The 23,532-nt window shown below is 55.7% G+C and overlaps 6 protein-coding genes across 6 annotated transcripts; 2 read left to right on the forward strand and 4 right to left on the reverse strand.

Moving 5' to 3' along the window:
* Positions 1-4,483: 4,483 nt before the first annotated feature.
* On the reverse strand, positions 4,484-4,873 carry KRP23_10925 (uncharacterized protein; the record flags this gene model as incomplete). The annotated part of the gene is made up of 3 exons (XM_067881421.1): positions 4,484-4,581; positions 4,653-4,745; positions 4,825-4,873. The coding sequence occupies 3 exons, from the start codon at positions 4,871-4,873 to the stop codon at positions 4,484-4,486; spliced, it is 240 nt and encodes a 79-aa protein (XP_067740733.1).
* A 625-nt stretch (positions 4,874-5,498) lies between these two features.
* On the forward strand, positions 5,499-7,265 carry KRP23_10926 (uncharacterized protein; the record flags this gene model as incomplete). Its single annotated transcript, XM_067881422.1, has 1 exon — positions 5,499-7,265. One exon carries the CDS (start codon positions 5,499-5,501, stop codon positions 7,263-7,265), a length of 1,767 nt encoding a protein of 588 aa, XP_067740734.1.
* A 158-nt stretch (positions 7,266-7,423) lies between these two features.
* Positions 7,424-10,201, reverse strand: KRP23_10927 (Inversin; the record flags this gene model as incomplete). Its single annotated transcript, XM_067881423.1, has 2 exons — positions 7,424-9,667; positions 9,746-10,201. 2 exons carry the CDS (start codon positions 10,199-10,201, stop codon positions 7,424-7,426), a joined length of 2,700 nt encoding a protein of 899 aa, XP_067740735.1.
* A 2,965-nt stretch (positions 10,202-13,166) lies between these two features.
* KRP23_10928 (uncharacterized protein) lies at positions 13,167-16,442 on the reverse strand (the record flags this gene model as incomplete). Its single annotated transcript, XM_067881424.1, has 1 exon — positions 13,167-16,442. One exon carries the CDS (start codon positions 16,440-16,442, stop codon positions 13,167-13,169), a length of 3,276 nt encoding a protein of 1,091 aa, XP_067740736.1.
* A 1,105-nt stretch (positions 16,443-17,547) lies between these two features.
* Positions 17,548-20,373, forward strand: KRP23_10929 (putative vacuolar membrane protein; the record flags this gene model as incomplete). Its single annotated transcript, XM_067881425.1, has 1 exon — positions 17,548-20,373. One exon carries the CDS (start codon positions 17,548-17,550, stop codon positions 20,371-20,373), a length of 2,826 nt encoding a protein of 941 aa, XP_067740737.1.
* Positions 20,374-20,965: 592 nt separating this feature from the next.
* KRP23_10930 (putative E3 ubiquitin ligase SUD1) lies at positions 20,966-22,504 on the reverse strand (the record flags this gene model as incomplete). The annotated part of the gene is made up of 2 exons (XM_067881427.1): positions 20,966-22,358; positions 22,428-22,504. 2 exons carry the CDS (start codon positions 22,502-22,504, stop codon positions 20,966-20,968), a joined length of 1,470 nt encoding a protein of 489 aa, XP_067740738.1.
* Between the last annotated feature and the right edge of the window lie 1,028 nt (positions 22,505-23,532).

Raw genomic sequence — 23,532 nt, forward strand, 5'->3', positions numbered from 1 at the left:
GAGATGATTGTGCAGGAGTTGAGTGTCCGAGTAATGACAAAGGGGTGGAATGTGGAGGAACTCAGAATGGTGTGTGCAACCGCAGTACAGGACAGTGCACGTGTTCTAGTGGGTATTCGGGACTTAGCTGTTCAGATCTGGTATGTCCTAGTGGTGATAACAGCAAAAAGTCATCGCAGTGCTCTGGGAATGGAGCGTGTGACGCGGATACCGGGACGTGTACCTGCCGCAAAGGTTACTGGGGTGATCTTTGTGAGTGTGTGCCTGGCTGTACTACTACATCCTGTGGTAGTCATGGAAGCTGTAGTTGTGAGTCTGGTGCATGTACATGCGTTCAAGGCTACAGGGGCGCCAGCTGCTCCGTTGCTCAAGCTCCTACCGTGATTGAGCTTAGTGAAGCATCCAGTGGAATTTCCGTCACTGTTAACTCCAAGGAGTACGCATTCTTCAAATTTTATCTGGCATCAAGCAGCTACGATGTTACATTTGTTGTTGGCTATCCATCGGGGGCTGCTATCACAAGTGATGTAGACTTATACGGCTCTTTTGATGACAAGTTCCCAACCGCTCTAACATCTAGCAGTGTACGCTTTGAAAGTACTAACGAAGCGAAAGTCAAGGATGAAATTCACCTCTGCGGGACACTTAGCGAGTTTCCACGTGGGATCAACTCCACGTCCCGCTATTGTAGCAAAGCCACGGAGGCTTTTGTGCAAGGAGTTCCTGGTTACTTCTACGTATCACTCCTCGGGTTTTCGACTGCAAACAGTGTTATCAACCTACGCGTGGAGACAGACAAATGTCGAGGTGTCACTTGTTCAGGACACGGTACCTGTGGTCGAATAATCCCTGGTGTATGTAGTTGCCATCGCTATTGGAGTGGCGACGATTGCAGCACGCCGAAGTGTGGTCCGGACTGCCAAGATCTAGGAATATGCTCAGACGCTACTGCATGGAGCGGTTCGTTGAATCTGCCAAGCACTTCATCGTCCGATCCTTCCATCGCATCAGTATCTATTGGCACGAATGCGCTACGCAGCACTTCCGAGTGCTATGGGAATGGCGTGTGTCAAGTAAGTGGAGACGGTGAACCAGCGTGCGTTTGTGATGAGGCGTTTTCATTTGATTCTCCAGCGACATCCAGTCAAGCTCTATGCCAGGTACTTCGACCATCCGTGACATATGTACAGCATTTCACAAGTCCTTTTCGGGTTGAGGCAGGTCTTTTGGACTTGCAGATCGCACGCGGTGCCTGGGCATTCTACACGCTTCGGGTTAAGGACAGCTGGAAGGTTCTTGTCGCCAACCTCGACATTATCTCGTCAGAAGGAGATGCCATGTTTTTTATCCGTCGGGATACGCTGCCCAAGACATTCCTAACTTCTTCCACTTCGTCCGACTCGGTGCAATTTACTGATGTAAACGGCTGGGCTTCAGCAACCTCGACTCAAAAAATTGTACTCACTCGTTCAACTTCCACGCTCAGCTCGGGACTCTACTACATCGGCGTCCACAATAGTGAATATGCCCGTGGGCCTCTCGGATACCGTCTAACCGTCAACGTAGCTGCGAGTTGCAGGACACCAGCACTCGTGGCAGCCTTCAAATCCGTCGTGGATAAGGCTAACGCGTCCATATCAAGTGGCAGCGGCAGTTATTTGAGTGACGCTGCTGGAGATGACAGCAGTTTGAGTGTCTGCTTAAACGGAGGGGTGTGTAGTACACAATCAAGTGAGTTGTGTACATGCAAGGGAGGGACTGCAGGTCGATACTGCGCACTCAAGCCTACGCGGGTAGTGTTATCCCAACGTACGGGGGCTTCGAGATTGAATGGGGGTGACTCGTCTTCATACGTGGCATTTCAAACCTCAGACAACACTGCACTTGCAGTTGGCGAGTGGGTCTACTTTTCGTTTGACGTGAATGACACAACGGCCAAAGCTGTTGAGTTTAAACTTGATATACAGAACGAAATGGTCGACGCTGCTACTCCACCACGACCTGTGCTTCTTGTCCGTGGGCCCGACGAGGCAGGATTTCCTTCCCTAGCATCAGCTTCATTGCAAGATTTCGAGGCTGCGGGATCTCGTTCATCGACTCAGCGCGTGGCAGTGGCAGTAACCACGGCCTGTTCATATTCGACAACCGGTGCAGACTGTTACAAAGTGGCTGTGCACAATCGAGCTGTCTCCGGGGCCGCCTTGATGTATAGCTTGGAAGCGATTGTGCACACGCGCACGGCAAATACGCTTCCAGTCCCGGACGCATGCGGCAGTGATGGAGATACTACAAACTGCCACGGTCATGGCCAATGTCTTCTACAGGAGGCGGTTGCTTCGTGTCAATGCGCTACTGGATGGTCGGGTCTTTCTTGTAACTCTCCTACGGGTTTTGAGCTGGTTCAGCTCTGGGGCGCCCTGGCCAATGTGACAATGTTGTGTTCTACATGCAACAGCAACTTCACTCTGGCACGTGGCGAGGTGAAGATGTTTCGAGTTCCAGAGCCACTTCGAGCAGGAGTTGGGCTACGTCTGGCACTGCAGTCAGTTGGTCAGTCTAGTGGTGAGGCACCGAGCGTGTACGTGAGTGAAGTGCTCCCACGGTCCATCTACGACTTCACGTACATTTCGCTTGCCAGTGACAATGCAAGTGCTCAGACGGAGAGTCAAGTGGTGGAAGTAGACAATCCCTCGTTCTCAGGGGACTTTTGGGTGGTTGTTCACTCGGAATACTTGTCGTCAAATACTAGCAGCCAACTCACGGTGGCTGATACAACCTCAGCTCAGGTTCGCAATAGACGACTAGCGGACAGTTCGTTAGACAGCTTCTCGTTCCAGCTCGTGGCGCAACAGTATGAATTGCCTGACTCTACGTTGAGCAGTTCTTTGCTGACGGATCAATCGTTCGCCCATGCGATATTCTCCTGGGTATTTGATAGCTCAGCAGGAATTGCTGTGTTCACTTTTGCCGTGGCATTGCTGGTTATCGCACTTGGCTTCTGTGCTTTCCGGGTTGCCAGAGCACCAGAAAATCAGGACAAAGTTCTCGCTCGGCTTTATCCTTCTCAAAGCACTGGTGCAGCTGCTATTAACAGCAAGAACACAACGCCTGGCCGTACGAGGAGGGCCAGTGGCGCTTTGATTATGGACATTGAGGATGTTGTATCAGGTCAAGACATTGAGCTTTCGAAAATGGCGAGCAGCACAAAAGATAATGGACACGTGAGTGCTGTGGAATCACCAGCAATATTGACAGTAGAAGAACTGGGATTAGAAGCATGAAGCTGGGAGGTTTGCTTTGACGTGATCCAGTAGCACATTTGGATTGGCGTGTCACCAGCAACAGCTACGCGGGGAAGCTGCAGGACATGGAGACACGCTACAAGAAGGGTACGCCGTACCTGATAGAGGAGCTGGTGACACTGCAGCACAAGGAGGGAAATGAGGCACCGTCAGGAGAGCAGCCATTATCACAGGTGGGCTCCTGAAGTGTAAGCGAGACGACGGCGACGCCTGTGGCGTTGATGGAGGTTTCGAGCAGGCCCACAAGACTTCTTCTGTCGTGACATGCTGCTAGATGCCGACAAGATCGACTCAATCCTTGACAAGAGACTCTGATGTTCAAGTGACCAAGTTTGTTGGCTAGGAACGGGCTGAAGACAATGTGTACTTTACGTATGTGTGGTAATACTTTATATTGAAACTAGCAGAGCGTTTTATCTCAACCAATGCATACAAGGGGAAACTCGTATGTCCGCCTAGCACGCAACTTTGCCGATTGTTGGAACCCGAACATGTGCAGACTCAGTGACGCAGACGATTGTGTACCGCTCAAAGGTTGTGGGAGTCCCATGGCGTGCTTCTTCTTCTGCTCGTTCACGCTGATTGTCTTGTCTTGTGATGCTGAATCTCATGGTGGTCGTCGTTTTGGGGAGTTTTGTCTCCAAAAGGAGGAGGGGTCAGTTCTTGTACCCGAGCGGCTTGAAGAGTTCCAGTACAAATTGATCCAATCGTTCGTTCAAGTGGATAAGCTGCTGCCGTTGGTTCATGCTGTGCTTCCACCTCTCGGTGGCGCGGTATTCCAATGCCAATACCTTAATTCTTCCACTACATGCGTACATACAAAATAGAAACGATAACTACGAGGCGTTCTAATGTTTTGCATGGTCAGGGGGAAATCGGGTACGACGATGATGCATGTTTACTTCGATCCCGTCGTGTTAGCGATGTGGACTTTTCGGTTCCCGGCAAAAAGCTCACAAATGTTGTGCTGGTTGGGGGTTAAAATGCCACTTATGAACACGTCCATTCAATACCTGCAAGTTGGATAAAAGCTCTGAGGCGCCTGGCCAATGTGACAATGTTGTGTTCTACATACAACAGCAACTTCACTCTGGTACGTGGCGAGGTGAAGATGTTTCGAGTTCCAGAGCCACTTCGAGCAGGAGTTGGGCTACGTCTGGCACTGCAGTCAGTTGGTCAGACTAGTGATCGTTGTTGTCGAATTGAATTGGTCTATTGCTCGCAATGAGACGATCCTCATCCCCTGAATTGGTGTATCGTTTAGAGCCCAGTGGTTCATCTAGTAAAGGAACATTTGGAGATCGTCAGAGGATGAAGCAGTGCATCCTTGCCTTGTTTAGCTGCACGTACCGCGAGCTAGAATTACATCCTGAAAATGAACCAGATCACCTTCATCCAAAGGAAAATGAAGAGAGCCCGACCAGAATTTGCTAGACCGACAACCTGAATTGCAGAGGTAGAATTCAAGGGTTAGCATCGATTTGAGGGGTTGCTTTACTTTACGAAATTTCTTGCGACCAACCTGTACTTTGGACGACGGCGCCGTTGGATAGACAGCAAAATGGGTCCATTTGACGCAGGAGTTGGTGGTCAGTGTGAGTTGACTCCACGAATGCGCAACCCAAACTCGTTCTCCCCTGGACGTCAACATGGCTCCCACAGGAGGAGCTTTCCCGTCGAGGTGGGCCCCGGTCCACTACGGAGGTCAGCATGCCGGGTCCCCAGCAATTCGCCGTTTCACTGCGCTCCTGGCCGTTTGAAAGTGCAATGGCGCTTGAAACCCCTGCGACCTTGACCACCACGATAGCATGACGGAAAGCTCGATGGTGCCGGGAACTCGGCCTCTGCTCTCGCGGAGGTCCTTTGGCGAATTTAACTGGCCCCTTTGCGTAGCCATCTCGCTGCCGCACATTAGTTAATCGGCCAAGCCGATTCCGAGCCTGGTTCAGTCAAGAGGGTTCCGACTTGGAAGTCCCGACAGCGGCCTGGCCTGTCGGAAGCGGGAAAGCCTCGGCCAGCGGCGTCGTGGTCAGAGCTGCTCGGAAATCCGGCCATCGATCACAATTACTGCCGTCGTTTTACTTTTTGGCCGACCACTTGCACTTTTTAGGTCCGGAAGTGCACTGAAACTTGCACGCGCTGCATGCCAGCGCTCAGTTTGGAATTCGCACAAAGCGTAGCAAGTCGTCGCTGGTCATGGGGTTGAGTCGTCGGGCCAAGGCGGCCGAGGGCGATGCCGCTACTTCCTCCGCGTCGTCTCGCTTCCTGGCCTTCTTCTCGCACAAAAAGCAGGACGCAGGCCGCGCCAGGGCCAAGAAGACCAGTCACCGGGCAAGGCGCAGCCGGAGCCGCAGCTTCAGCGGCGGCGAGGAGGAGGACGAGCCGCCGGCCAGGGCCAAGCCGGGCCAGTCCCCGGCCAACGTGCAGCTGTCCGCGCGAGTCGCGCGTGACGCGTGCGACGGCGTCTTCCCGCAGCGGTCGTCCCGCTCGTCGTCGCTGCAGTACTCGACGCGGTCGTCGTCCTCATCGTCGTCCTCCAGGTCCTCAAGCTCCTCGCTGAGGAAAGAACGCAGACAGAACCTAGGCCTGGCTGTTGGCCGGGATCACGACGACCTCAATCGCCGACGGAGCTCGTCAGCCGACGACACGTCCGTTGCGTCGGACACGCAGGTGTCGTTCCAAGCCCGAGAAATGTGGCGCGAGAGCTCCGTGGACGAGTTCCTGGCCTGCTTCCCGAGAGACCTGACGGCCGACGTGCGCGTCACGTGCAATGTGGTGCGTCCGCGCGCGTCCAAGCGCTACGTGCGCGGGCTCATTTTGTCGCTCGAGTTCGAGATCCGCGCGACCAAGTGGGCCGCCTACTTCCTGCAGCTCGTGCGCCGCGCGCGCAAACAGCATCGGGTGTCGCTGCGATCGGCCATCTCGCTCAAGTGGTCCATTTGCGCCCACGTGCATGGAGAAGCGCGCGCGAGACAGGAACAGCAGAAGCGGCTGGACGTGGCCCTGCAGCGCAAAATGACGGAGTACCGCGTGGCGCTGCAGTGCGTCGCCGGCACGAGCGTCGTCAAGTTCGGCCGCAAGGGCAAGCCACACGCCACAACTCTGTGCGTGGAGAACGGCGACACGCTGCGCTGGACGTCCAAGCTGCTGGCGCACGCTACGCACATTGCGGTGGACGGCATGACCGCCACCACGACCATGGGCAAGAAGCGCGTCAAGGCCAAGAACGCCATCCCGCTGGCCAGCATCCTGCGGGTCTCGACGGGGCCTTCCACGAGTGTGTTGGCTCGAGCACTGCACAAAGGCACATTGGTTCTGGGCGACGCGGGTTGCACGCTGTCGGTGGTGACGCACACGCGCACTCTGGACCTCAAGGCAAAGACGGCGGAAGAACGTGAGTGGCTGCAACGCAGCTTGGAGTTCCTCGTAGACCTTGCGCGTGACCATGAGCGGCGAGTGGCGCAGCAAGTGGAGCTGACGATTATGAAGCGCATGGAGACGTTGTGTGTCTGGAAGTTCGGCCGCAAAGGCCGGCCCCACAAGACGCGCGTCTTCGTGGACCGCTTCGGAGAGGTGTCGTGGATTGGCCGCAGTGGAGACTCGCTGCAGCTCGACGAGATTATCTCAGTGCATGAAGGACACCGCACGCCCGTGTTTGCGAGAGCAAGAGCGGCAGGGCGGGTGTCTCCCGCCAAGGCGTCACACTGCTTCTCTCTGGTGACCTCGCTGCGGTCTCTTGACATCCAAGCAGTGAACGAGCAGCAACGCGACTGGTTTGTGGTAGCCTTCCGATACCTGCTGGACAAAGTGCACGAGAAAACTGCCGCCATGCAGCGCGAGCGAGCTGAGAGGCAGCTTCGCATGTTGCAAGACCTCTGTCGCGAGGACGAAGAAGACAACTTCCTCACGGGCGATGGAGACGATATCTACTACGACGACTGCCCGCCGGCGCGGCGTGCTTAGGTCTTACGTCACGGCACAAGACCCTCAAACTATTGTTGAGGGGAGGGCTAGTGTCGCGCGCCCACCAACCATCTTTGACAAGCAGAAGATAAAGTACAAAACTGAAGAGTATCTATCTATTCTATGTCGTTCAAGGTTTCTTCCACTTATTAACTATCTCACCGCGAGAACTGCAATACGTCCCGCTGCATCTTCAGCCACTCCTCCATCTGCAGACGCTCGAGCGAGCGCGCGTTGGTAAGGCGCTGCTCCACGATCTGCGCGAGAGCAAGTTGGTGGCCACTTTCCAGCACCTCAAGCTGGCCGTTGCTCAGCGTACTGAGATCCGTTCCCGGAACCAAATGGAACGCACGCAGATCTACAGCGGACGCCCGCGGTTCCGAAGACTCCAGTACATGCTGCATGTTCTCCATAGAGTAATGAACCGAATCGTTCTCGCTTGACATGGAAAGACCTAGCGCCGCCGCTTGGGCCTGCGCAAGACTATTGCGCGTCATGGACCCCTTTTCGATCACTTCGTGGCAACTCACGCACTTGAACATGGCTGAATTGACCGTCAGGAAGGCCGAAGACTGCAAACACGATGCACAGTACAACTGCGTGCACGACGTCTTGTCGCCAGCACTAGACGCACCACCGTTGCACTGCAGATTATCATTCACGAGCTCGCCACACAGTCCGCAGGCAAGGTAACCCAGCGTTTCGGCCACATTCTCGTTGCTTAGACGCAGCTTATTTACCCAGCGCTCCCGGGCCTCACGCGCCACTTGATGGTTACCACTGGCGCGCTGCTGTTTCCATGTCAAACGTCCTGCTGAGGAGTAATGCAGACCAGCCGACGCCGACGACGCTACGGTGTACGGAACCATCGCAGGTGACACACTAAAGCCTGGTCGCCACGGTGAACCAGACGAAAACGGAAGCCCACTTGAACTAATTGCTGTCGACGACACGCTTGGCGTATTGGTCGATCCGGTGGCCAGTCCAAGCGATCGGAAGTTCATGGCATTGGGATTCAACGACGACGCGATTGACCGAGGAGTATGGCTAGTCGCAATGAAGCCACTCGTCTTTCCCCACCGCTCTTCTTGAGCTCTGGCGGATGTGTGAGCAACAGCAACAGCTTCCTTTCCCGAAGGTGCAATGGACGCTGACGTTTGCGGATTTCGATCGATCGCACTTCTTAGTCGTTGATTGATCTTTCGCCGAGGCATCTGCGGGCTGGCTTGCGCAGGAGAGGCAGCCGTGGACTTTCCTCTTGCTGGGGTCGACAGCGGGGCCTTCTCCTTTTTCGGCGAGCTACTCGATTTTGTCGCAGCGCTGGCTATTGCTGCAACGGGTGAGCGATGTTTCTTGCCTACTGTTGTCCACGCACCAGCCGACGGGGTAATAGTAGTATCAACTACTTGGGTAGGTTGTTCAGCATCGGCACCTGCCGCCTGGTTTATCTCCGAGTCTGATGTATTCTCGTCAGCCTCGTCGTCGCTATGCTCATGACTGATGGACACACACGAATCGCGAAGGGTATCCTCCTCTTCCTCACCCGAGCTAGCAGAACTTGCTTCTTCATCCTTCAACTCGAGTGTACCCGTCATATCGCGATCGGGTGCTGCAGAAGGCTCTTCGACAGCAGGTTCTGGCACGGCGGGCTTGTCACTATTGACGTGGCTCTCATCTTGCTCTGTGGCTTCGCTGGAAACTTGGCTCTGGTCGTGCTCAGAATCTTTCTCCTGCTGCAATTGTTGCTGCTGCTTGGCTGCCGCCTTGCGTTTTGCTTTCTTGTTTTTCTTCTTGCTCTTCTTGCCGCTTGTGGCATTGCCAGCCCCACTGCCAACTGTAGCATTCTTGTCCGCCTCCTCTTCCATCTCCAGCATCGCCATCATACGCGCCGCCGCCTCCTCTTCCAACTGTCTCCAGATACCACGCAAGTGCTCCACACACAGGCCACTCTGGCGCAGCTCCGAGTCCTGCGCTTCTTCCAGCGGAGTCTGTCCAATCGCGTTCCTCAGCGTGATATCTGCACCAAATGCCAGCAGCGTCTTCACGCACTCTAAGTACCCGCACGCCGCCGCCAAATGCATGGCCGTGCTACCCTCTCGGTCTTGAAAGCTCACCAACTCCCCGTTCTTCTCCAGCAGCATAGTCAAAATCTCCGCTCGGCGCGCATCGCTCTCCGCGTCCTGTTCCGGGTCCTCTCCAATCATCACGGCGCACAGCAATGTCGACGCGCCGAACTGGTTCAGCACGTTCACGTCTGCGCCGTGCTTCAGCAGCACCTTCACCGCCGCGGCCCGGCCTTCAATGCAGGCCCAGATCAGGGGCGTGTCCGCATTGACATTCCAGCAGTCCACCACGGCCGTGTCACACTCACACAGCGCGGCCACGATCTCTGCGTCTCCGTTCTACAGCAAAAAATGGCAGCATAACGCCTCAGCCTCCGCTAAAAGTTACAGCTCCCTATGAACAGACAGCGACTCTACCTTAGCCGCGAAGTGCAGCGCAGTGGAGCGAAGCTCGTGAGTGCGCACGCCAACGTCGGCGCCACGCCGCAGCAGCGCGCGCACCACATCACGATGGCCCTCGGCCGCAGCTACCATGAGGGCGGTAAAGCCGTCCACGTCGATGTCGTTGACGCCCACGTGGCCACTCTCCAGGATCTCCTCGAGGCAGTCGATATCGCCCTCGGCCGCGCACTCGTAGAAGTTGATGGCCCACGTCTGGCCGTCCGCCAAGTCCACGGAGAACTCGGCGGTCGTCACTTCCTCTTCGTCCGAGTCAGCCTCGCCTTCCAGAGAGATTTTCGCGGTGGCCAGCACAGTGGCTGCAACACTTGTGTCTGAAGAAGAAGGTGTTCGCGGTGGCCTCGATGGAGACGCTGATACGGCAACGCTAGGTGGTGGCGCAGGGCCGGCATCTGCATCCGCTGCCGCCTCCATTGCTTAATGATGGCGTTGGTTGTGTCGGAGTGATGACGGGCGTAATAGTTTGTCTCCAAATGGACTCGCGACGGAAATGTTGGTACAATAGTAGTATTAGTTTGATAGTAGTATTAGATAGTATAGTAATTTCGCAGTCCGTATGGTCTGTCATGATTAAGACTTAAAATACAATAATAATGATATAAATAATAGTAATATTGGTAACAATTTCAATGGGTTTCAAGGACTGCTTTTTGAGCAGCCTCCTCATACATGCACACGGCAGTGTCAATGTTGTATAAGAATAGACTTAATATTTGCTTTGAGCAGCGACAGTGGGCGCACAGACACGGGACCGAGCGTCGTGCGCCGCACGGAAGACGAGAAGTTTAACATTCAAAAGCGAATGATATTACTGTCATTTTAATATGATCAGAAACGAGTGGTATCAATATAATATTAATATGATCGGTGTTTGAGAGATGCGAACTGGAATAAGAGTCTCTCTGCGTCAGGTTTGTGCAATTGACGTTCAATTCCGACATTCCATCGGAATAGTGCTTGAATGGGTCAGAGCTCATGGAGCTAGGCAATGCTTTTGAAAGCTGCTGCTTTGAGCATTTCGAAGTGCTATGTCGTATCCATTTTCCCCTACAAAGAGACATCTGTCGTCGCGATCGATGCTTCCTCTTCATGCAACTAGAAATACGCTGAACTCGGTTTTGAGAAATGCACCCAGTCCTTGCCAAAAAGGGCAAGTTCCTATCCAGAAACAACCGAGCGATCACAATGGCGTCTTGCCCAAGCACCCAGGTCACCCTTGCGACTCGTTAACGTCGGCAAGTAGATAACAAACTTCTGGGTACAGCTTGCAACAGTAGTAAGCCCTTGCAGATTGAAGCTGTGGCACAGAGCCTGTGATCCAATTCCGTGTGAGCGCTGATCAGGTAGTCCTTCGCAAGGAGTAACGAGGTGTTTGATGTATCGTGCGGCTCTCTGCCGAACCGCTTGCTCTCTGCTGAGCAAGTTCCAAACTGTCTTTGCTTTTTATGGTTTGTCTTTCTTTTTCTAGCTACCTCTCCTACGGGTCACAGTTGCGAACCTGGACCTCCAGCTGTCGGGTCCTAGATGCAGACAGATCAGTGTTTGCTCTTGCAATTTCAGCAAACAACTGCCCAATTTTGTTGGGCTGAGAATACTGTGCCCGTCGCAGAGTCGACGACTGCTTTCCCGGCTGCTCAGGCTTTTAGTCCGGACAAGGCAGCGTGTAGTTCCGCTGACTTAGTATCGATGCTTTTACTATTTAATCATTGCTACTCGTGTCGCTAGCGAACGACTTGACAGGGAAAAGGCTCAATACTGGCAGAGCGCCACAGCAAAAGGCATCGGCTCAGCGCTGGCGAGTTTATGGGGACAAAAGCTTACGGGGCAGTCGGTAGCAACCGTTGCCTTGCATTCCCGTCCTGGAGTTTACGGAAGTCCAAGATTACGCATCTTCTCGCTAGGAGAGTCTTTTTTCGCTAGGCGAGCCGCAGCGAGACTTCAACTGGTGCAGGAAACAGGGACACCCTGTAGGCCTGTACCGCGCACGTAGCCAGAACAAAATGAGGTGTGCAAGCCTACGCGCGTCAAGAGCCGACGTGCTCTCCCTGCTTCTTGATGTAGTCGCTCGAAGAAGGCCATTCCCGATTTTACCGGCTTCGGCTCAAGTCTCTCAACAACTTTCAACATGGTCCGCATCCTGTCGGCTCTAGTGTCTAGCGCAATTGCCCTGGCACGCATCACCTCGGCGTCCTCGAAGCTCCCGGTCATTTTCTTCCACGGTGTTACTACAACGTGGCAGTTTGGCCACAACTTCGCTGCAAATCTCACTGCTGAAGGACGTGAGGTCGTGTCGCTCTCATTCTGTGACGCCCAGTGCTCCATTGAGTCGCTCCTAATCCAAATCCCTGAGGCCGTGAAGGCCGTCCGCAATACGGTTGCCAACAACTCGGTATTTGACGATGGATACATGATCATCGGACACTCGCAAGGAGGGATCATCGCCCGTGCCACAATCGAAGAAATGGACGACCACAAAGCCAAACGCTTCATCAGTCTCGCTGGTCTCCAAAACGGGCAGTTCATCGGACACAACGCGGTCGATATCGCCATCGAAAAGGGTGCGCCATCCCTCACTAACGTCGTCCCGGAACGAGTGTTCAACTACACCAAGTATGTGCCGAAGGACTACTACGGCAAGATGCAGAAGGACTTCACCATCTTCTCCATCGAAAACCCGGACACTCAGTACGAGTACGCCCAATTCAACGTCCAGCGCTGGCCCCAGTTCGGAAGCTGGTCCACCACGAACAAGTTCCTGCCCGTGTACAACAACGTGAACCCGTGTCTCCCTGGCAACGACCAGTGCATCAGCGACCAGCAGCGTCGCCGAGCCAACTTCCTCAAACTCGAAGAAGCCCACTTCTTCGCGTCTCCCGTCGACGATGCCATCATGCCGTGGGAGAGCTGCGTCTTCGGGCGCTACACCGAGGTGGACACGCTCGACGAAATCGAGACCAGCTTCATGAACATGACCATTGTCAATATAACGGACACGCTCGAGTACAGGGAGGACACGTTCGGACTGCGCACACTGGATGAGCGCGGTGGTCTGCACCTCCATATCGCTCCCAACGTGACGCACAGTTGCTGGTGCGTCGACGAGAAGTACTGCAAGTGGGCTCCCGTGTACGACGAGTACATCTACCCGGCTTTGAATTGAGCTTCGACTGGGGAGGGGGGGTACAATTCGTGCTGGAGTTAAAGACCAAGAAGCAATGAAAAGTGTGGTTGAACACTAAAAAAAAAGCAATCGATCCTTCCTTGAATCCACGTACCGGTTCTTGAGACGCACAAGTTGTGAGTATCATTCTAGGCAGCAATGCGAGAGCTTCACCACGACATAGTAAAGAAAATCAATTGTAAACGCTTTGGCTGGTCCTTAATTCAGCAATGGAAAGTACATGTCGGAGTCGGTCTGCGCAGAGGCTAAAGCAGTATTACTGCGACGACGAATAACTACAAGTCCAACTGCAACGGCCAGCGCACCTCCACTTAACACCATCATAGCAGTAGGATGCTCTTGAGTGACCTCGGAGAGCAAGGTGACAGGAAAGTAGTAATAACTGCTGTACGGCCCTGAGGTCACCGGTTCACAACGCATGAGGTCCGCGTCCGTGTTAGGCGTGTCTAACAGCGGTGTGCAAGCAACATCCGTCTGTGTACAGCCCTGGCAGCACTTCTTCTTAGCTGACTCCACGTACGTGCTGGTCTTCGTGCTCTTGATCATCGTTCCACCGCATGCTTCGTACAAACCAGCCTTTTCATTGCCCGCGCATGCATCGTATTCACACTTAGCTCCAGGTACGTCAAACTGGGGGCCTTTGCAGTCGATAATGGAGAAGGAGCGACCACAGGTCTTCGTATGTGTCGACTCGCTATAGTCCAGATACGTAAAGTCGCACGACACGTCAAAGTTCGTAATCGCCTCTGTGCTTGGAATGTGCAGCATTTCCACACCAAAACGAGTTACGATCTGTGGCGAGTTCTTGGTTACTCTGAGGATCTCAACTGGCGTGCGGTTCTCCAATGTTCCCGTGCAAACTACTTCGGACACATTCATCCGCAGTGCAGTCCGTGAGTATTGAAGCCCAACATTCGGGTGGAAATCAAAGGTCAGCTCCGCGAAATCGCTGCCTGGGTACGCGCACATTTGCGCGGCGATGGGAAGCCGTGACACCGACGTCTGGTACCACATATTGCTGAAGTCCTTGCACACGTCGACAGCGCTGTTCACATGTAGGTGGACGTAGAAGAAGAAAGTGCGAACAAGTCCACATTGCGTCCATGCTTCAATCGAGATTTTCGTTTCTGGGTCCGAGAATGTGATCACGTCGTCGTTGTCGTACACAGCTTCGCAAGTCGACCACTTGCACCCGGTTTCCGCGCTTGTTTGGCGCCGAGTCTTCCACAGCTGCCACTTCTCCGAGTCGCCGTTCACTTTGTAACGCCAATGAACAAAATCATTTACGCGATAGTCTCCATCGAAGTTCAGAGTCTGTGTCGTCTCAACGAGCTCAGAGATCTTCGCCATGTAGACACATTGGCCGTCGTCGCCGTAATACGACGTGCACTCGAGTGCACGATGCACCTGCGTCACCGTCTGGGAGTCTTCTTGATGCAACTGCTGCAGCACTTTCTTGGACTCAGCTACTACGTCAGGCTTGATATGAGCCGTGACTGTCGCGAGCGTATCCCCCTTGATCACAAGACATTGCTCGAAAGCACAGGACTGATCGCTGTCGCCCTCGCAGTAGCGTGCGTCATAATCCGATCCGCACCGGTAGTCTGTCCAAAACTCCCTCAGAGTGGTGGTCATTTTGCAGCAACGTTTGCACTGGCCAGCCGGCGCTGGATCGATCACGTCGAAGCATTTGCCATCGCTCTGCTTTAGTGGGTTCACGGTCGCCTTCGCATGGTTTAGGAAGTCCCCCAGCACCAAATCCTGATCAAAGCACGATAGGCCCTCGTCGTGCGAGTATCGAGTGAACTTGCTTTCGAAGAAATTTTGCTTGCTGAATTGGTGCAAGTCGCAGCGGTTGTTGCCACTGCAGCCATCGTTCTCGGCTTGGTCGCCATACTCAAAGTATTGCTGGATCAAGTTGTTCGCTCTGGCTACGCTTTCTACTGTCAACTCAGCCGTGCATCCACAGTTTGCAGCACCTGCTGCTGAGTCGCAGAAGCTGGCGGGGCATTTGGTGGTAGCTTGCGGTCTGTAGTTGTCAAGAATGGCGAGGCAGCCTGCGCATGTAGCACTTGAGTAGTAGTCGTACGCATCCATCTCCAATCGGTACTTGCCGTAGTCGTTGAACACTATACTGTTCATGGCATCAGCTCGGTTCGACTGATAGTCCTTCCATGTCTTTGCCGCATCATGTATGGGAAGATCGTCATTGCCGGGGACCATTGGGTCAAATTTTGCTGCGCTTGGAGCTTTCACGACAACATCTTTAAATTTCAGAGGCCAGGTCGACGGAACGCTGCCGAGTGCGCTGCTGAGAAACTCTGAGTAGTATTCAGGCTTCTGTTCCTTCACAGCAGTCACCCGCACACGTGGATCCAGCGAGCCATCGGCAAGAAGCAGGAGCTTGTTCGAGCCATAGCCACTCGTCGGAAGCGGAAGTGGGATGCCCCACTTGTCCACGACATGATCGAACGAGCAAACACTGGCCTTCGAGTTAACGCGGTGGTAGTAGCCACTAACCTTGCTCCACACACAGTTCGAGGCATTGCCCCCAACCTTCACGCACGCTTTATCACGTCCTTTTGTCTGCATTTCGTAGCCTGCAGGACAGCCACAGAAGCACTGGCGCGCGCCATCATCGCCGACAAGGGTGACTGGAACCCCGTTCTCGAGATCCGCACAATCCAGCGACTGGGTAACAGTGAAAGGGTTGTACATGAAGAGATCTTCCTTCTCTTTCAGCTCGATGCAGCTTTCCGGTCCACCTTCGCAGTTCTCTCCACTGCCACTCAGCTGGAAGTTGATTGTGTTGACGATTTGAGCTGTACTCTCGAACGTGACGATCTCGTTGTACGAAGTTTCGTCCGTTGCGAACGAGATGGCTGCAGTGAAGCCGTCGGTGGAGCCTGTAGCTAGATCCAGCGGATACGCATCACCCAGTGCTGGGAATGCAGTGAGTCGGTCCAAGTCAGCTTCGGAAACTTGTTGAGGCGAGGCCGTGGTGGTGCAGGTTCCAGATACCATTGTGGCCTTGAAATTCAGGGCCACGCCGTCATAGTGGCCGACCGTATCTTCCACAATGTTCTTCATATCCCGGGCCCAGGTCTCCACTGTGGACAGCATCGAAGACTCGATACACTTAGAAAACATCAGCAGAACGTCGATTGCGCCGTCGTACACTGCGTCCGGATGCTGTGAGCACATGACCATTTCCTCTACAACCGTCTCGTTGCTACCGTAACTCTTCTTCATCTTCTTCTTGGTCACTTTCTTGTCCGTCAACTGTGTCATGAGCAGGTCGCTGCGCAGCTCTTCCGACGACGCAGCGAAGGAAATGCCGTTGCTCGCGAGGGACACGGCCAAGTGGCTGTTGAATTGCAGCGCCGCGGCCTCAATTGGGTCCGTTAGCTGGAGCAAGGCCAGGAAACTCCACAGCATCAGCAGCTCCGTCCCCCGCGCGGATGCAGAGCTCATACTGAAGAGGCTGGCCGAGAATTGCTTGATTGACAAGCAAAACGACTGATGGCCATCAAATCTTGGATCTTTTCGGGCGGACGCCTCTTCGCGGACGTTGAGAGACCACGATCACCATGAATCATGGTCCATGATTCACCATTTGAGGATCAATTCGAGTTGGTAGCTGCGCGCTACGATAGCTCGAGTCTGGCTGCTACACTACGGAGGTGTTGGTAGTGCGCCGTCCATTAGCCAAAAGCGGTTGCCACAAAAGACTTGACGTCGCCACGTCGGTGATGTGGGCAAAGCTCCATCGAAATATTGCCCCAGGCTGAGCAGCAATTTTCACAGCGAGCAAGTGCAGGGCGGACCAACGCGGCAGTCGTTCGTCGTCACTTGGCAGCCGAGAATGCTGCTGCTTCGACTGTCCCAGCAAGACGATCCGGCCCAGCAATTGCTCCGGCGAGCTTCCTGAGTCTGCACCAAGAGCAAAGCGGGTCATCGCCGCTCCTGTAGAAAAGGGTTCGCTGCCTTGCCCAGGATAAACAGACGTCGTCGTCCATTCCGCCGACGAGGACAAAGACTCGTCTCGGCCAACACGGAGAATGCCGGTGAAGCGGGCGCCCTTGTTATGACAACCAATCTCGCAAGTGCAGGAGACTGGGAGACCGCAGCATCCCGGTCAAGTCATGGTCGGAGTCGGCAATGGCTGGCTGTCGCCGTACATGTACATGTAGAACCGGATCCTGCCGACAAGCGACCCGGTCTCCGCTGGACAACCATGAACATGTGTGTACGGTGGCCAGCCAGCCGCACAGAGATTTGAGGCGCGCATTTCATGGAGCCCAAGTAATTTTTCGGCCCATGAGCGCTGCACTAATAATACAGATATGCACGCTTACATGTAGCCGCGCCGCCGAGTCAGGGCTGGCGATGCACGCGCTTGGTCGCGCTCTGCGTCAAGGACCAGCTGCCTGGACCTACAGCTTCAGCTTCGGCAAAAATTACCTCTGTCGACGTCCGGAGCTGCTTGGGGGATGCCCCCCAGACAATAGACAGGCTCATATAAATTCTCGTCGTGCGTGGCGCCACTTGTTGATTCACCTCCTGCCTCGCACCCGCCATGGACAGCACGGGCGCCACGGCGCGCACGCCGCGGATGCGTCGGTCACCGCTGCCTGGCCGCCGCGACTTCAGCAGCTTGTTGCTGCCCGAGTCGCCGGGCGTCAGCATCAGCCGCACGTACGACGGCTCCACGCCGCTGTCGATGCGCGCCGTGAACATGAAGACGCCGCGCCACTCGTACCACCCGCGCCGCGCCGGCGCCGCGGCCACGAGCATGGACGACCTCGTCGTGGATGTGGAGGAGAACACGGCGCTGCTGCGGCCGCGGGACGGGCCCGTGCTCTCCCCCACGCAGCGGAAGATCAAGATCGGCGTCTACGGCGTGCTCAACACGGTCATCCTCGTGCCGCTCATGATCAGCTTCGCGCAGATCATCTTCCGCGACCCCGAGTTCCAGCCGTACATGAACGACCTCGTCAAGCTCGTGCTCGTGTCGGCCGCCGTGCACCAGATCTGCTTCACGTGCGTGAGCTCGCTGCCCTTCGCCATGGGCCAGGTGCAGGACGCGGGTCTCATCTTCCTCTCGGCCATGTGCTCGTCCATCATCAAGTCGCTGCACGAGAGGAGAGGAGACGACTTCTCCATGGAGGAGGTGCTGGCCACCACGCTCTTCACCATGGCCTTGTCCACGGCCGCGCTGGGCGCGGCACTCATTGTCACGGGCAAGCTCCGACTCGCCAGCTTCGTGCAGTACCTGCCCATGCCTGTGGTCGGCGGATACCTGGCCTTCATTGGCTTCTACGCCATGGAGGCCGGCCTGTCGATGATGACCACGCAGAGCATCAAGGAGCCCGCCGACTGGATCAAACTGGCCGACTGGGATGCGCTGCTGCTGTCGGTGCCGGGCGTCATCGCCGGCACGATCATCTTCTGGGTCAACTCGCGCTGGGATCACATGGCAGTGATGCCCTGCTGCCTCGCGGCAATGCTCATTGCCTTCTACACGCTGCTGCTCGTGACAGGGACGTCTCTCGAGGACGCGCGCGCTGCTGGGTGGGTCGCAGAACCGCCGCCGTCGCCGCGTTCCCTCACGCAGATCTACGGGTTTTACGACTTCTCCAAGATCGACTTTTCTCACTTGACCGCGCAGATCCCGACGTGGGTTGCCATGTACTTCGTCGTTGCGTTCTCGTCCTCGCTGGATGTGGCTGCCGTCGAGACGGCGCTGGGCAAGCCGCTGGACCACAACCACGAGCTGCAAACGGTGGGCGTCAGTAACTTGCTCTCGGGTCTGGGTGGCGGCTTTACGGGCTCGTACCTCTTCTCGCAGACCATATTCACTCTGCGCGGCAAACTCGAGTCCCGCTACGTGGGACTCATCGTGTTCCTCCTCGAGATCGCCATCGTGCTGAGCCCGTTCTCAATTATCGCCTACGTGCCCAAGGTCTTCTTCGGCGCGTTGCAGATGCTCGTGTGTCTGGACCTCATGACCGAGTGGCTCTGGCACGCTCGCAACAAGCTTCTTTCGCGCGAGTACGGCATCGTTTGGCTCACGTTCTTGTCTATGGTTTTCGTGAACCTCGAGCTGGGTATTGTTGTCGGCATCATCATTGCTGGCTTCAACTTCATCTACTCGTACATTGCGACGTCCAGTGTTCACCGCGTGATGAAGCGCTCGCGCGTGGAGCGTGACCTTCGCGAGCGCGTGCTTCTTCAAAACATGCGCATGTCTATCGTTACGCTGGAGCTGGAAGGCTACATTTTCTTCGGCTCCAGTGTGAAGGTTATGGACGAAGTCCGTCGTCACGTGCTGGTGACGACCATGGAGAGGCAAGAAGCAAAGACTAGCACCCTCTCTGGTGCTTCGCCCTTGATATCTCGACGCAATGCGTCATCTCCGTACGTGGCCCGGTCACTAGAGGACACATTCAACGACGATCTCGCAACGCTAGACTCGGTTTTCGACGACCAGGAGATTCACGGCTACTCGTCCACGCCCAGGGCAGGGAAGAGTGGATCTGCGGCACTTCATGCCGCTCGTACCAGGTACTTTATCCTGGACTTTGAGAAGGTGAGCGGCGTGGACGCCACGGCTGTGCGAAGCTGCTTCAACGCTACAAAGGAATTGCTGGCGCAACACGGTATTGCGATGATCTTTGCAAGTGTTCCGTCAGACGCTGAGCGACTGCTCCGAGTTCACGACGTGATTGAGAAGGAGGACGGCTCTGGCACGGGCTCGCTTGTGTTCGACACGCTCGACAAGGCATTGGAGTGGTGTGAAGACGAGCTGCTCGTATCTGAAGGAGTGCTGCCGCTCAGTGAGTCGGCACCGGCCGGTGGAAACGATGGTCAGCACTGGCAGTTGCTGGACGAGCTCTTGCCTCGCCCGGATGGCTCGCATCGCAAGGAGGAAGAGTCTGTCCTTACGAACGCGCCTTCGGACAGCTCACCGACTAAAGGGGACAAGAGCGCAGTGCTCACGAAAGAGCTGGGTGAGATGTACGTGAGCCATTTACTGAAGCAGGAAGGCGAGACGCTGTATCGCGCCGGTGGATTCGTGAATGGTGTTTACTTTATTGGTTACGGCAAGGTGGACGTGTTCATGCCGTCTAAGATTCACGAAGGTTTGGGTCCAGGTTTCCGGGGGCGCAAGCGCATCACGCGTGTGTGCCAAGGCGGCCTGGTAGGAGCGTCCGAGATGATCCTGCACAAGCGCCACCAGTTCACCGCGCAGGCTCGGGCATCGAGCTCCATCTTCTTCCTGAGCAAGTCTCACTACGCCCGAATGCAAAAGGCCCACCCCGCATTGGCTGCTCGCTTCCAGCAGGCCATGCTGCAGTCCATGGCCATTGGTGTGCTCGAGTCCAACATGACTGACGATTGAGCTTCTCGCATGAAATAGTGGGCCAAAGCTCAGATCCAATTCCTGAATATCAATGCTTTAGGCTTTCGCTGTCATGTCTTCTGAAGCAATGCAAACTTTTATTACAATGTAGAATATGAATTTCCTAACGCACTGAGTGCACGTGGGCCAGCCTTGCCCCCACCTCCATAATCATCGTCGGCATCGCAACCTGCTTTGCTAGTCCCGGACCTCCCCACCTCGCCTTCTAACGACACTGAACCAGAAAGCGGTCGGGCTCACCTCTCGGCTCACTCTTTCTTTTGTTTTTCATTTCTTCATTCAGACGACGTGGTCACTTCATTCACAGGCAGACAACGTTCTCGCTGACTGCTCTGCTACCGGCCTCTCCTGTTTCTGCAGTTTTTTCTGGTGTTCTCTCTCTCTCGGGTCGAATAAGTAATTAAACAGAGGCGCGGGAAGTCGAGTCCATACGGTGTCGAGCAGGTCGAAATCCCAAGCATCGGCTCTTGATGGTGATGGTACAAGAGCGGCTCGGCCGATGGCGGCGGGGGCGGGAAGTCGCACGCAACGGAATCCGGTCCAAGCCCACGAGCGCGCACATTTTGCGACGTTACAGATCTAAATTCTGCATCTGCGTCTGCAAGTTCTGGCGTGTTGCTTGCTGCGGCTGCTGTTGCTGCTGCGTCGGCATCACCGGCACCTGCTGCTGCGCCGCGTGGTTGTAGTATCGGATTCTATTGTTACGAGGAGTGGACGTGTTTGACAGCTCGTCGTCATCCTGAACGCCGCTGTCCTCGAGCCGCGAGCCGCTGGCGTGCAGGTGGCCAGCCGTGCCGAAGAAGTGCGGCAACCGGATCTTCTTCGTCGGCTTGATCGACAACACTGTGCGGCCAAACTTGACGTGCAGCGACTGGTTGTTGTGCAGGGTCAGCGGGCGATAGATGTACCGCAACGTGCCGTTTGAGCTGCCGGCGTCCTTGAGGAAAAACTCTCCTTTCGAGTAATGAATCTCGGCGTGGATGGTGGACACAGTGCGGTATTTGAGCACGAGGTCGCACTGCGACGAGCGGCCCACCATCAGCGGTCGGTGGATGTCGTTTTCCATGAGCATCTTGTAGCTCAGCTGGTAGCGCGTGGACAAGTTGAGCGTGGACGACGAGTGCTTCGTGACCACCTGGAACATGATGCAAGGCGGGTTGAGGCGGTCCGGCAGGAGCGATAGCACCTTGCCGCTCGGCAGGCGCGTCTTGCTCGGGTACGGGGCCTTGCAGATGGAGCACGTGCGCGCGTTGCTCTCATCCAGCACGGTGCAGATCTCGTTCTTCTCCCCGTTTGTGTTCCAGCGCTTGAGGCAGTTGAGGTGAATGTACTTGGTGTCGCCTGAGCACTTGCAGGGCGCGATGAGCGGGTTGTCGTCCTCCGTCTCGTCATAGCACACGTAGCAAATGGCGCTCGTGCTCTGCCTCTGCAGGGACGAGCGCGGTTTGGACTCGTCGTTGCCCGACGCGTCTCCGTTCTCGTCGTCCGTGTCCATGCCGCTGTCCACGTCAGCGAGCGCCTCGTCATGGCACACGACGCGCTGGATGAGGCTGTTGACTTCCGAGGGGCTGAGCGTGGCGTCGTTGGGGCCCACGCCGCCCGTGTCGATCTCCGTGACCAGCAGGCCGACACTGCCGAAGCGGATGATGTCCCCCACGCGCACGCGGTGCTTGCCCCCGCGAATGCACTTGGTACCGAGAATCTGGCACACGCCCGTGTGCGCTGAGAACTTCTCGGACGACGGCAGCAGACGGTACGCGTCGTTCGAGTAGTCGATGTTGAGGCACGGCGCACGCGGGTCCTCGATGAAGATTTTCTCGCGACTCGCGGCGTCTGACGACGAGGCCGCGGCCGAGTGCTTGGGCCCGTAGATGGCCACGCCGCAGCGCGAGACGCTCTTGCGGAACTTGTCGCGCTTTCCGGCTGCGCCCTTGGTTACGGCCGTCATGCCGCGGATGTCGAGCCTACAGAAGAGTATTTCGGTAAGAATGCGGCCTTTACACTATATACAAACAAGGAGAGAAGGCACGCACATGTCGGGCTTGCCGTCGCCGCTGAAGAACTCGGTGGCACGCGCGAGGCTCCACCTTCGGTCGGAGTTGGCGCTCATAGCTGTGAGAAGGGGAGGGGGGGGGAGGGGGCGTCTGGCTTGCGGTTGCTTTGAGGACTGGCGCTGCAGAGTGCGGAAGGCTTCGGGGCTTCCTCGCGCTTTCCTTCCAAATGGCGAGTCGGTAGTTTTGTCGACAGCGCGGAGAACACAGAGGGGGAGAGAGAGCCCGAGAGCCCACTGACTCCACATACTGAGCACCAGATCTTATCGATCTGGTCTTTGCTCCCGAAAAATCGTCTCGCCTTTTCGGCCAATCGGAGCGCGCCGCCGATCTCGACCGCACGAAGTAACACACATGGCGCAAAGTATGGGACCAACGTTCCGCCTCACCAGCAGCGCCAACACCCAAGTGGTGGGGAGTGCTTGCAAACGCCTGCAGTTACTGCCGCTGGAGGGGGCATGTCGACGCGCTGGCCCCATTTCCTTTGCCGACTGCAGGCCGCAAACTCAGGCCGTTCGTTTCTTTTTTTCAGTCGCCATTTTTCGAAACGGTCCATAGTGTGGCAAATATTATCACTGCCCGCGACCGCGGCCAGAGCTCTGGCAGACAATTTCCGTGGGCGAAATGCGGGCTGCGCTATTGCGAGCGTTCGCTCGCGTGCGCCACACCAAAACCAACTTCAACGCCGCCAGCCAATGGGAGTCGACTTCAATTCGCAGGCTGGGAAGGGGTGGTCGGCGTTGGAGCTCGCACTTGCTCTTGACATGATTGGCATGATGTCACCCACCGCAACGATACCGCTATCCAGTTAACGCTGGGGTGTTGGCGAGGTGTCGGGGATGTTCGCCAGAACCATCGCCGTTTGATGTGCAGCGAGATTCGCTGGTTCGCGTATTCGGGCACTGATCACGGACCACCCTCATCCGACGAAGGTGGCATCCCGAGGCACTGCTGCAAGCTAACAAGCTGATCCTGGCGCTAGCCTTTGTCAGAGTCGAGTGCATAACCCATTTTCCGCCTTTCAACGACCCCCTCCCCCCAGGGAACACGCTGCTGATACCGGAACCCGGTATGACTTTCTGTAATT

Source organism: Phytophthora ramorum (genome assembly GCF_020800215.1).
Source record: "Phytophthora ramorum isolate Pr-102 chromosome Unknown Phyram_PR-102_s0011, whole genome shotgun sequence".
Lineage (NCBI taxonomy): Eukaryota > Oomycota > Peronosporomycetes > Peronosporales > Peronosporaceae > Phytophthora > Phytophthora ramorum.